At 40.8% G+C, this 13,207-nt stretch overlaps 1 protein-coding gene across 1 annotated transcript in view; it reads right to left on the reverse strand.

Annotated features, from left to right (window-relative positions):
* LOC108716491 (inositol-trisphosphate 3-kinase B) overlaps positions 1-13,207 on the reverse strand; it is a 68,193-nt gene that overhangs the window by 17,550 nt on the left and 37,436 nt on the right. The window contains exons 3-4 of the mRNA XM_018262666.2: positions 4,509-4,608; positions 2,419-2,632 (exon numbers count right to left, since the gene is read on the reverse strand). Coding sequence (XP_018118155.1) covers positions 2,419-2,632; positions 4,509-4,608 — 314 coding nt within the window. The remainder of the gene's footprint in view (positions 1-2,418; positions 2,633-4,508; positions 4,609-13,207) is intronic.

A 13,207-nucleotide genomic window follows, 5' to 3' on the forward strand; every position in this document is an offset into this window, starting at 1 on the left:
CTATCCCACAGTCACACTCCCTTCCCAGAGACTATTATCCACTGTTACTATAGGCACCATCTCTCCCTACTATACCTGCTATCCCACAGTCACAGTCCCTTCCCAGAGACTATTATCCACTGTTACTATAGGCACCATCTCTCCCTACTATACCTGCTATCCCACAGTCACAGTCCCTTCCCAGAGACTATTATCCAACTGTTACTATAGGCGCCATCTCTTCCTACTATACCTGCTATCCCACAGTCACACTCCCTTCCCAGAGACTATTATCCCACTGTTACTATAGGCACCATCTCTCCCTACTATACCTGCTATCCCACAGTCACACTCCCTTCCCAGAGACTATTATCCACTGTTACTATAGGCATCATCTCTCCCTACTATACCTGCTATCCCACAGTCACACTCCCTTCCCAGAGACTATTATCCCACTGTTACTATAGACAACATCTCTCCCTACTATACCTGCTATCCCACAGTCACACTCCCTTCCCAGAGACTATTATCCCACTGTTACTATAGGCACCATCTCTCCCTACTATACCTGCTATCCCACAGTCACACTCCCTTCCCAGAGACTATTATCCCACAGTTACTATAGACACCATCTCTCCCTACTATACCTGCTATCCCACAGTCACACTCCCTTCCCAGAGACTATCATCCCACTGTTACTATAGGCACCATCTCTCCCTACTATACCTGCTATGCCACAGCCCCTTCCCAAAGGCTCTTAACTCCATTCTGATGTTTGAGCATTTCAGAGCCACTCGATCTGTCCTGCAGGAATAGGGTTAATGTGATTTGACACTCTGTATGTGTTTCATTGATGATGTAAATCCTACACAAACAGAACAATTCTGTGCCATTTGCATGTAATTACGATGCTCTCAAGACATGGAAATAAACTCAGGTCTATATGTGGGATTTAGCAGATATGGCACAGAGGGGTTCCCAACTTTTCTGGAAAAAAATACCGGCCTATATATTTATCTTTTTACCCTATTAATAACAGTGGGATCAACCATCATTTTTACCGGCCAGGCCGGTAAAATACCGGCCAGGTGGCAACCCTAAACAGAGTTCCTGCTTAACCCTATGGGCTAGAGAGAGCCATGAAATGTTACAGCATCTAATATTTTCCTATGATTCCTCTAACATTCCCTGCCAATTCTTTGCAGCCCTTCACTCTCTGCAAACCCATGGGTGTTTTTAAAGGCAAATTCTACTTTAGGAACAAGGTATCAATGCAATGTAGGTTTTAAATCCTGAAATTATTCCAGGGAAACCCATTTAAGGGACAGTTGGCAGCTCGTGTTATTATTTGCTATGTATACTGTTCAATAGACAGCACTGAAGGAAGGACAGGGTGTGGGTCTATTATGGATATAAAGGATCTAAAAGGCTGTTGACAATGGAAAAAACATGGTATAGTGATGAACTGTAGAGCACAACAATGGGGGTCTACGTAAATAGTCTAAATAAGGAAGTGTTTCCCTTGAGCAAACAGGAAGAGGATACTGACAGACTCACTAAATGGCAACTCATAATCAGCAACTGCTGCCGGGCCTGCAGATCTCTAACTTCTACACACTGGCAGCTTGATGTCTCCTGCAGATTTTGAGGGTCAGAAAATGTCTTTCAGCTTCCCACCATCAGTTTAACGAAAGTGCCTCAAAATCCTCAATTTTTAGGCATTATCTGTTGCACAAATTTCCTTATAAGCAGGGGGTTAACCTTTATGGGGGCCAAGTCTGAAGGACAATAATATTGATATTTGAGGTAACTTATAGTTACCTTTGGAACTATAGTAGGGTGACTGTTACCCCAATGTTTCTATATATCTATAACCTTGTTATGAGCTAGGGGGGCCCAGCCTGAAGGCCAATTAGGGTGAGATTTGGGGTGAGAGCTTATTTTTGCCCTGGGTACCCCTGGTACTATAGCAGGGTGACTGTTACCCCAATGTTTCTATATATCTGTAACCTTGTTATGAACTAAGGCGGCCCAGCCTGAAGGACAGTTAGGGTGAGATTTGGGATGAGAGCTTATTTGTGCCCTGGGTACCCCTGGAACTATAGCAGGGTGACTGTTACCCCAATGTTTCCTATATACAGTATCTGTAACCTTGTTATGAGCTAAGGGGCCCAGTCTGAAGGCTAAATACGCATATAGTGCTTATGAAGGTGCTAAGCAGTTAGACCAAAGTAGCTGACACTTCACATTACACTTAAAATATTACTGTAAGCTGGGAACAACTGTAGGTGATAGTGATAGTAGAGAATGATTCTCAGCACTGCACAAAGCAGCCCTTAATTACCCTCTGAACATGCTTCCCTCAAGCAATCCAGCATTTCCTTGTCTGAAAAGATAACATTATACCTTTAGCTTATGAAGTATGACGTCATAACTCACCTGACACCCATCTTGCAATCCATAATGCAAGGGCTGTCGAATTCGCAGAGCAGATCATCCATTTGATTGTACCTCTCCCCATCTTTCAGCACATCGCCATGATAGGCCGGAACATAGGGCTTTAGAACATCATTCATCAGCTGACTGAGGCAACGCTGCTCACAGTCACAGTGTTTCTTAAGGATCTTCCCGTTGGCTGCCGCCTTAAAACTACCTGTGAGCCAATCAAATTCCAATACTCCGTTACTAACAACGCTTAGCACACCATTGCCTGTATACAATGGATATGTATAGCTATATGAACATAGCAAAGCCTCCACTAGGTCACAGCTAAGCAGCAACAGAGAGAACAAAAATTGTATTTAAACACAGCTAACAGCACAGCCTATACAGACAGACAGTTTGGAGAACAGAAAAAAGACAGAGCTACAGGCAAAAAGTGTTTTTAAATAAAGTCAACGGTGTGATGTACTGGAAATCACTTTCTGCCATTAGTTTATGAACAGAGGTATCATTTTAATAGGTTTAATCACCTTTAAGTTAATTTTTAGTATGTTAATAGTCAAGTTTTCAATTGGTCTTCATTTTTAATTATTTGCCTTCTTCTTCTGACTTTTAGAGAATATCCAACTTTTTCCAGCTTTTAAATAGGGGTCACTGACACCATCTAAAAAACAAATGCTACACATTTAGGGGCCGATTCACTTAGCTCGAGTGAAGGATTCGAATGAAAAATACTTAGAATTTCGAAGTATTTTTTGGGTACTTCGACCATCGAATGGGCTACTTCGACCTTCGACTACGACCTTCGACTTCGATTCGAACGATTCGAAGTAAAAATCGTTCGACTATTCGACCATTCGATAGTCGAAGTACTTTCCCTTTAAAAAAAACTTCGACCCCCTACTTCGGCAGATAAAACCTACTGAAGTCAATGTTAGCCTATGGGGAAGGTCCCCATAGGCTTGCTAAACTTTTTTTGATCGAAGGATTTTCCTTCGATCGTTGGATTAAAATCCTTCGAATCGTTCGATTCGAAGGATTTAATCGTTCGATCGAACGAAAAATCCTTCGATCGATCGAACGAACGTTTAGCACTAAATCCTTCGACTTCGATATTCGAAGTCGAAGGATTTCAATTCGAAGGTCGAATTTCGAAGTATTTTTTACTTCGAAATTCGACCCTTAGTGAATCTGCCCCTTAATGTTCAGTGGCGTAACTACTTGTCAGCGGGCCCTGGTTCAGGATGGGCACCCGGGACCCCATCAGGCGCTACCCCCTATGAATTGTGCTGTTGGTATGCATGCTGCAAAATCTCCCCTGCCCAGCCTCCCACAATAACTGTTATCATGGCTCCTGTGGGCCCCAAGGGGGTGTGGGCCCAGGTACGATTGCACCCTTTGCACCCCTGGTAGTTACGCCACTGTTAATGTTCCTGCTACATTTGATTACTCATCTTTCTTTTCAGATCCTCTCCTAATCATATTCAAGCCTTTTAAGGTGGCCATAGATGTAGAGATCCACTCATTTGGTGATGTCGCCAAATGAGCAGATCTCTCCCCGATATGCCCACATTGAAGTGGGCAATATCAGGCCGATCCAATCGTGGGCCCTAGGGCGCAACGATCGGATCTTAATGGATCCCATACAGGTGGTCGGATCGCGGGTCCTCTGCAATGGGATTTTTTAACCTGCCCGATCGACTTTCTGCCAGATATTGATCAGGGAAGCCCGTCGGATGGCCCCACACACGGGCCAATAAGCTGCCGGCTCGGTCTGTCGGCAGCTTTTATCGGCCTGTGTATGGGGGCCTTTATTCCAATTAGTGCATGATTACTATGTTAATTATAAAATATAAAATGAAAGCCAACTGCAAATTATCTCAGAATACCATTCTCTACATCATACTAAAAGTTAACTCAAAGGTGATCAACCGCTTTAAGAGCCAGTGGCATGGACTTTTTTCACTACAATGGGTTTAATATGTTAAGAGAATACACCCTTTAGCAAATATTGAGATTAATAGAAGCTTAGAGTAGTGGAGCTATAGCGCATCTCATGAAAGACCCATTAGTACTAAACTCTTTACCTGCATGCCCTGCAAGCTGTATCCATGGGTACTTCTTCTTGAAGGACATGACAATTGGTGACCATTGAATCACGTTTTTGATCTTCCGCCATGATTTGCTCTGAAAGACAAAACCAGTAGACAAAATCTAAGAATTTAACCTAAATATCCTTCTTTGAGCAAAATAAATGGAACTTTTTTTGAACTGATTGTTATACATTTGCCTTTTTTGCTGTTACAAGCCTGAGATTCTTTTTTATTTAGTGTATAATACAGAATGAATATGATAGGCTTAATTGCTCTTAGATTGTAATATGGGGCAGGGCCTTCATCTTTTTGTCTCTTTTAACACTTAGCACCTATCATCTTTAATTTAACTTTCTATTTATTTGTATTTATTAATTTATTGACCCCTGTTTGTTCTATCAATTTATGGTACAGGTATAAGATCCGTTATCAGGAAATCCATTATCCAGAAAGCTCCAAATTACGGGAAGGCCATCTCCCATAGACTCCATTTTAATCAAATAATCCAAATTCTTAAAAACAATTTACTTTTTATCTGTAATAATAAAACAGTACCTTGTACCTGTACTTGATTCAAACTAAGATATAATGAATCCTTATTGAAAGTAAAGCCAGCCTATTGGATTTATTTATTTGTTTCAATGATTTTCTAGTAGGCTTAAAGTATAAAGATCCATTATCCGGAAACCCCCAGGTCACGAGCATTCTGGATAACAGGTCCCATTCCTGTTCTGCTGTACAGTGCTACATCCATAATTAGAGCTATATTAATAAAAATATATACATACAATCAATCTGTTATGGCAGCCAGTATGGGTCACAGTGACTGACTTATGTGACATAACTAGTAATCGTATTTAACGGTCTCTCGATTTTATAGCACTATAGCTTGATAAAGGGAATGGATACTTTGTGCTGCCTGTGCTCTCAGGAACAAGACCGCTGAGTTAATAAAAACACTTCAATAACCTAATTCCACTTCTTTTTGAACTAGATTCTATTGAGGATATTGGCTTCACTGTTCTTGATACAGTGTGTACAAAAAAAATATTTAAAAAATGTAATGAAAATAGTAGACAGGTTCTTAGGATAAGGCCTCTATGTCGTGCTTTGAGTCCATGCACATATTTACCCTTTATAATAAGAAAAAGAGCAGAATGGATGGAAAATACCACTTTTACACGAGTGCTAAAAATAGTGACATTTACTATTCCGACGCTTGTTTGGCTTGAGACCTGTTGTGTACACAGAGCATTTGTTTCCAGGGCAGATGTGTTTGCACTGTTCTGTCTGTTTTCCTAAGCAATAGTCTCGCTGCTTTGGGTAGAAAAACACACGAGTATATGGTCAAAGTGTTTGCCTAGGGCATCTTTCAATGGAGAGGCTTTAAATGGAAAGTAGTAACTCCCACCTCCTGTATCTGCCAGGCAGTACCCAGCATCTGAAAAGTCACAGTGGAATTCTCATAGATACACTGTAGCAGCAATTATAAAAAAGTTTTGTTACATGGGCATCATTTCTCCCCCCACAAACGTTTTTTTCCGGCCCCCTCTTCAATTCTGCGCTGCACATACCCGGGGGTCACCCGTGATCCCCTGCAGCACATACTTGCGGGTTACCCGTGATCTCCCCTCCTCTAATACTACTGAGGGAGCAGACCCCTGTTGGGCTCCGTAATTTGTATTTTCATATGTTAAGTCTACTAGAAAATCATATAAACATTAAATAAACCCAATAGGTTGGTTTTTCTTCCAATAAGGACTAATTATATCTTAGTTGGGATGAAGTACAAGTTACTGTTTTATTATTACAGAGAAAAAGGATGTGGGTTATTGGAATAAAGTGGAGCCTATGGGAGACAGCCATCCCATAATTTGGAGCTTTCTGGATAACGGGTTTCCAGATAACGGATCCCATGCCTGTACTACCCTCACCAACTTGCCTCACAGTCACCATCTTGTCCAGCTGCCCCATTTTGATCTGCTCCTGCAATACTTGCTATCGCTGTACTCTTCATACCAACCCGCTGCCCTGCATGGTCCCCAGACTCCCCATTATGTATTTCCCCTCTAACTACATCTCTGCCTGTAACACTTTAACAACTGAGCAGGACCCCCTGACTTCTTTCTCTGGTTCGCTAAATGGCACTGATCTGCAGCAGATAGGGCCAAAGATTAATGGGGTGGTTTACCTTTAAGTTAACTTTTAGTATGTTATGCAATGGCCAACTTTTCAATAGGTCTTCATTATTTATTATTTATAGTTTTTTAATTTGTCTTCTTTTGACTTTTTCCAACTTTTAAGGGGTCACTGGCTACTTTTGATTACTCTATTTAGGTCCTCTCCAATTTATATTCCAGTTAATTATATTCAAATCAGTGCATGGTTGTTAGGGTAACATGGACTCTAGAAACCAGATTGCTGAAATTGCTAGAGCTGCCAGATAAAAAGCTAAATAGCTCAAAAACCACAAATAATTTTAAAAAATGAAAATCAATTGCAAAATGTCTCAGAACATCACTCTCTACATCAAAATAAAATGTAACTCAAAGGTGAACAAACCATTTAACTGTTTGAATGAAGAATTACGGACACTAAAGGAATAAGGAAAAAGAAGTGGATGAGAAGAAAGGATTAGATTTCATGAACAGAGAAGAGATGAGATTTAAGGAAACGGAGCTTCGGTTTACATGCGAGTGACGGATGGAAACTGTTAATGCCAAGATAACAAAGGGAAGTGCAAATGTTTCAGGGAAAATAAAATAAAATAGGAAAAAAAGTTGCTATTGAGAATTGGCAAATGTATGATGTAGTTTACCATGACATTCTGGGGTATTAAAATGCTCTACAGATTAATAAATCAGGGTAACGATGCTTCACCCCAGAAGGTGATAGGTAATCGGAATGTTTTTTTTTTTTTATTTTAGGCCACCCAGAAATTCAAGGGGTGGGTGTCTATGGCTACAAAGCCACCATTTTACTATATAAGAAGTGAGGAACATTGGTTACATGTATACATAAAAAGAGATGGTTCAACTCTAAGGGGGGTATTTATCAAGGGTCGAATTCCAAGGGGTTAAAAGCCTTGAATTCGACCATCGAATTGAAATCCTTCGAATTCGAATATCTAATTCGAAGGATTTAGCGCTAGAAATAGCATTCGATCGATCGAATACAAATCATTCGATCGAACGATTAAATCCTTCTAATCAAACGATTCAACCGATTTTTAGCGATCGATCAAAGGATTTCTATTCGATGCCAAAAACTTAGAAAAAGCCTGGAGAAGGTCCCCATAGGCTTATAATGCAATTCGGTAGCTTTAATTTGGCAAAGTATTAAAATCAAAGGATTTTTAAAGAGACAGTACTTCGACTATCGAATGGTCGAATAGTCGAACAATTTTTATTCGGATCGAAGTTGAATACCTATTCGATGGTCGAAGTAGCCAATTCGATGGCAGCCAAAAATTTACTTCGAATTTCGAACTTTTTGAAATTCGAATATTCACCCGAGGCTTAGTAAATCTGCCCCTAAGTAAACCTTTAGGGGCACATTTACAAAGCTCGAGTGAAAGATTCGAATTAAAAAAACTTCGAATTTCGAAGTGTTTTTTGGGCTACTTCGACCTTCGACTACGACTACGAATCGAACGATTCGAACTAAAAATCGTTCGACTATTCGACCATTCGATAATCGAAGTACTGTCTCTTTAAGAAAAACTTCGACCCCCTACTTCGGCAGCTAAAAGCTACCGAAGTCAATGTTAGCCTATGGGGAAGGTCCCCATAGGCTTGCCTGAGTTTTTTTGATCGAAGGATATTCCTTCGATCGTTGGATTAAAATCCTTCGAATCGTTCGATTCGAAGGATTTAATCGTTCGATCGTTCGATCGTAGGATTTGCGCTAAATCGTTCGACTTCGATATTCGAAGTCGAACGATTTTTGTTCCTAGTCGAATATCGAGGGTTAATTAACCCTCGATATTCGACCCTTCATACATCTGCCCCTTAGTATTTTGTAGAATGGCCAATTCAACTTTTCAATTGGTCTTCATTATTATTATATGATTTTCTATCATTTTTGAATCCTCCTGACTCTTTCCAGAATTCAAATGGGGTGGTCACTAACCCCACCTAAAAAACAAATGCTCTCTAAGGCTACAAATGTATTGTTATTGCTACTTTTTTATTAATCATCTTTCTATTCCGGCCTCTCCTATTCATATTCCAGTCTCTTATTCAAATCAGGGCATGGTTGCTAGGGTAATTTGGGCCCTAGCCACCAGATTGCTGAAATCGCAAACTAGAGAGCCGCTGAATAAAAGGCCAAATAACTCAAAAACCACAAATAATAAAACATGAAAACCAATTGCAAAGTGTCTTGGAATATCACTCTCTACATCATACTAAAAATTAACTCAAAGGTGAACAATGCCTTTAATAAGTTTGTTTGAGGGGGGGGGCAAGATATAACTGATCTGCGTACCTGCAGCAAAGAAATGGAAGGGATCAAGACTGGGGGAATAAAGGTAGTGCAAGATGGAAAATGGCAATATAAAAACACTAAAGCAAGTTGGTGGCAGTAAAACTACATACAAATGAAGTGCTGACTAAACCTGCAACCCTTTCACTGATGATCCGCCAACCTTAAAGCCTTACAATGAAATAGGGAAATGAAACACCTGTAATCTGAGCTATTCACAAACCCTGTCCATAATACACACGGCAAACAAATGCTTCCCAAGCCAGCTGCTGTCTGACTCGAACAATTAATTTTTATCAAACAGCTCACACTTCATTTTCCTGGAAACACGAAAAGAAAACAAAGTATTTCTATAAGTGGAACTCTTACTTTTAAACCGAGGGATACATTTGCCTGGTATTGCCGCTTATCTCAATTAGGAGCAGAGATTCATTGGCATAATACCTCAAAAGGGTCTTTGTTTTCTCTGTATGTATATATGGTATTATGGTCCATTTAATGTATAATAAAAATATATTAGAAATCACTGAGGGGTCTGTGACCATATAAAGGCACAAGGCTGAGTTATACGGGGGAACTCAGAGTATTACTCATGTATTATAAGGGATAATGTACCCCCTGCTGAAAAATTATAAGGATATTAGAAGTCACTGAGGGGTTCTGTGACCATATAAAGGCACAAGGCTGCAGACTGAGTTATACAGGGAACTCTGAGTATCACTCATGTATTATAAGGGATAATGTACCCCCTACTGTAAATGATAAGGATATTAGAAGTCACTGAGGGGTTGTTCTGTGACCATATAAAGGCACAAGGCTGCAGGCTGAGTTATACAGGGAACTGAGTATCACTCATGTATTATAAGGGATAATGTACCCCCTACTGTAAATGATAAGGATATTAGAAGTCACTGAGGGGTTCTGTGACCATATAAAGGCACAAGGCTGCAGGCTGAGTTATACAGGGAACTCTGAGTATCACTCATGTATTATAAGGGATAATGTACCCCCTACTGTAAATGATAAGGATATTAGAAGTCACTGAGGGGTTGTTCTGTGACCATATAAAGGCACAAGGCTGAAGGCTGAGTTATACAGGGAACTCTGAGTATCACTCATGTATTATAAGGGATAATGTACCCCCTACTGTAAATTATATAGGAAAACCTGAACACCCATTCTTTCCTGTGTGCTTATATGGAGGTCATAGAACTTCAGCATGGTTTCTAATATCCTAATTTTAAAAAAAGAGGGTACCAAGGTGACCAGTGTGAAAACTGGAAATTATTCCTCAGTAATCCACCAATTGGTTTTGTTAAGACTGTTTGTCAGACTCTTCAACAGACACATGGAGCAGCCATCTCCACCTCGGTAACATATAATAACAAGAAAATCTGGAGAGTCTTTGCAAGTATGTAGTTTTATTATCTCACTAAATGTTTCAGACCCAACTGGTCCTTCCTCTGGTGCATGTTATAAACGGTTTATAACATGCACCAGAGGAAGGACCAGTTGGGTCCGAAACATTTAGTGCGATAATAAAACTACATACTTGCAAAGACTCTCCAGATTTTCTTGTTATTATATGTGACCAGTGTGAAAACCCTCAGTGGGCTCCTGGTAAGGGATTCTGGCTTTCGCATGGCAGATCTACCAGAGGAATTAGAGATGCCCCATGAGCATTACTCCAACTGAGGGCTCCTTATGCCATTCCAGGCTACTCGTCTCTGTGTTTAAAGACCAGTGGGTGGTTGACCTGTGTATGACGTTAGCGGGGAAAGCACAAAACATTCCCTGCAGATCATAAAATAGACTAAGACCATCAGAAACAAACTGAACCGAGGCTTTGTCTGTAATAAAGAGAGAAATGTGCGTCGACAGGGGCCTCTAAATGGAACAGTTGCCTTTTGAATATTGATTTAATATGGCAGCGGAGAAATTAGGGCATCGCTGAAAGACATTTACAAAAAAAAAAAATAATCTAAAAGCGACGGGAAACCAGGATGAAAACAGTCATAAAAATCAATCCCTCCCGGCTTAGCTGAACTGTTTTATTGCCGCTTCAAAGCAACACAGAACACAGTGGAGGGTTTTGTTTTTTTTTTGGAACTATGTCATGACAAAAAGGTTCAATAAAAAGGTTATTTGTGGCATTGTCAGTCCTATTAACCAAATATGGTATTTATTTTCTCTTACCGACGGGAGACATGGACTCAGATTTGAGTAACACCGTCCTCGAAAAACTACGGGGGGCTGACTCATTTAAGATGACATTGTTTATATGTGCAATATCGGAGATTATATGATGGTCAGATCATTTTTCCACATTGTCTTTAAAGTTATTAAGTTTTAAGTATTGTGAGGTCATATTTGTAAGTCAAACAATAGTCATAAGGTTGGCCCAAGGGGGTTCTATTGGGTACAGCCAGTCATCCAGAAGTGCGTGGCCAAATTGCACAGTATCCAAATCAGCTGATACCTGGAAAATCAGTAGGTGTTGCCTCTTGATGTATTTAGTGCTGGGCAGATACATGGGTTGCAATACCAATATAAATATATTAGGGGACAGATACACCAATACAGGAACTATGCTGCTACATTATTTATTTAACACGTATATAAATAAATAATGTAGCAGCATAGTTCCTGCATTGGCGTATCTGTTCCCTCATATAATTATATTGGTATTGCAACTTCACTTTATCTAAAGTTTGGGAACCAGATATTGGAATAATCAAGAAAATCACAACCTGGTCCAGCAATTCCTGTATTACAGATACCTGGGTTATATATATATTATAATTTTTATAAACATCATAGGGATACTCCAGGGGCTCAGTGACTGCCTCTGCGATCAGGAATGCTCCCCAAAACAGAGCAGATCCGTAACATTTTATAGCCTTGTGTACAAGCCCTAAAAAAAGGAGGGTCGGACTGGGCTAGTGGGACACTGGGAAAAAGACTGACTCAGACCTGATCCCCGTCTGCCCTGTGGCGTCGCTCCCCGCTAACCTCCCTCCCCCGATTGCAGCAAAAGTAAGTGTTACGGTGAGAGGAGGACACTTGTGTGTGCAAGTAGCAGAGGGGTAGCAGAGGGGGTGTGAGGACCCCTAAGGTAGCCTCACACACCCCAGTCTGACCCTAAAAGCAAGTCCCTTATAGCCTTCTGAGGCAACAGAACAAGATGGAGTCAATAATGCCCAACCTGCAGACCTGTATTGGATGCTGAAGTCACCGCTGCTGCCCAACAGCCAGGGCTAAAGGCTTGACAATCTAACGTGGGCGCCTGCAAATATAGTTTTGCCTTAAAGGAACAGTAACACCAAAAAATGAGTATTTTTAAGTAATGAAAATATCATGTACTGGTGACAGTCCAATGCCCAAAAGCCCCTAACACACCAGTTTACATCTGTTCATTTCTTAAATGGTGCATACAAAGTAAAGCTATTAACTGCCATGTACAGACATGGTAAAGATCATCTTGATCCATATTGTGTCCGTCTTTCTGTGATCCTAGAAAATAACCCTTTTCAGGGCTGTTCACAGACTGTAAGTCCCTAGAAAGTTCCAGCCACCTCCCTAGTAGTTTCCATTGTAAGTTTGGCGCCAGACTCCCAGGGGAAAATTCACAAGCTGCACATAGGATCCTAGCGAGCAAACCTGTCTGACACTTCCACCAACAACACTTAATCCTTCCCTGTCAGGATCTGTATTTTGGGTGTTTACGAGGCAATGATTAACTGAGGGTTTCACAGCTACAGCTCTCTCCCTCCACAGGGGTTCCAAGTGGAGCTAATCAACCTGGGCCTGGAGTAAGAACAGTGTGGGAACTGTCAACAACATGCCACATAGTTACATCTTCATTACAAAGGCAGTACCTGTAATAGTACAGATAGTACCACAGCAGTGCGTAGTAGATAGAGAGTAATAGCATTTCGGGGATGACACTGTGGCTATGGGATAACATGTATAGTAGGGAGAGATGGTGTCTATAGTAACAGTGGGATAATAGTCTCTGGGAAGGGAGTGTGACTGTGGGATAGCAGGTATAGTAGGGAGAGATGGTGCCTATAGTAACAGTGGGATAATAGTCTCTGGGAAGGGAGTGTGACTGTGGGATAGCAGGTATAGTAGGGAGAGATGGTGCTTATAGTAACAGTGGGATAATAGTCTCTGGGAAGGGAGTGTGACTGTGGGATAGCAGGTAT

This window comes from Xenopus laevis, chromosome 5L, assembly GCF_017654675.1.
Source record: "Xenopus laevis strain J_2021 chromosome 5L, Xenopus_laevis_v10.1, whole genome shotgun sequence".
Taxonomy (NCBI): Eukaryota; Metazoa; Chordata; class Amphibia; order Anura; family Pipidae; genus Xenopus; species Xenopus laevis.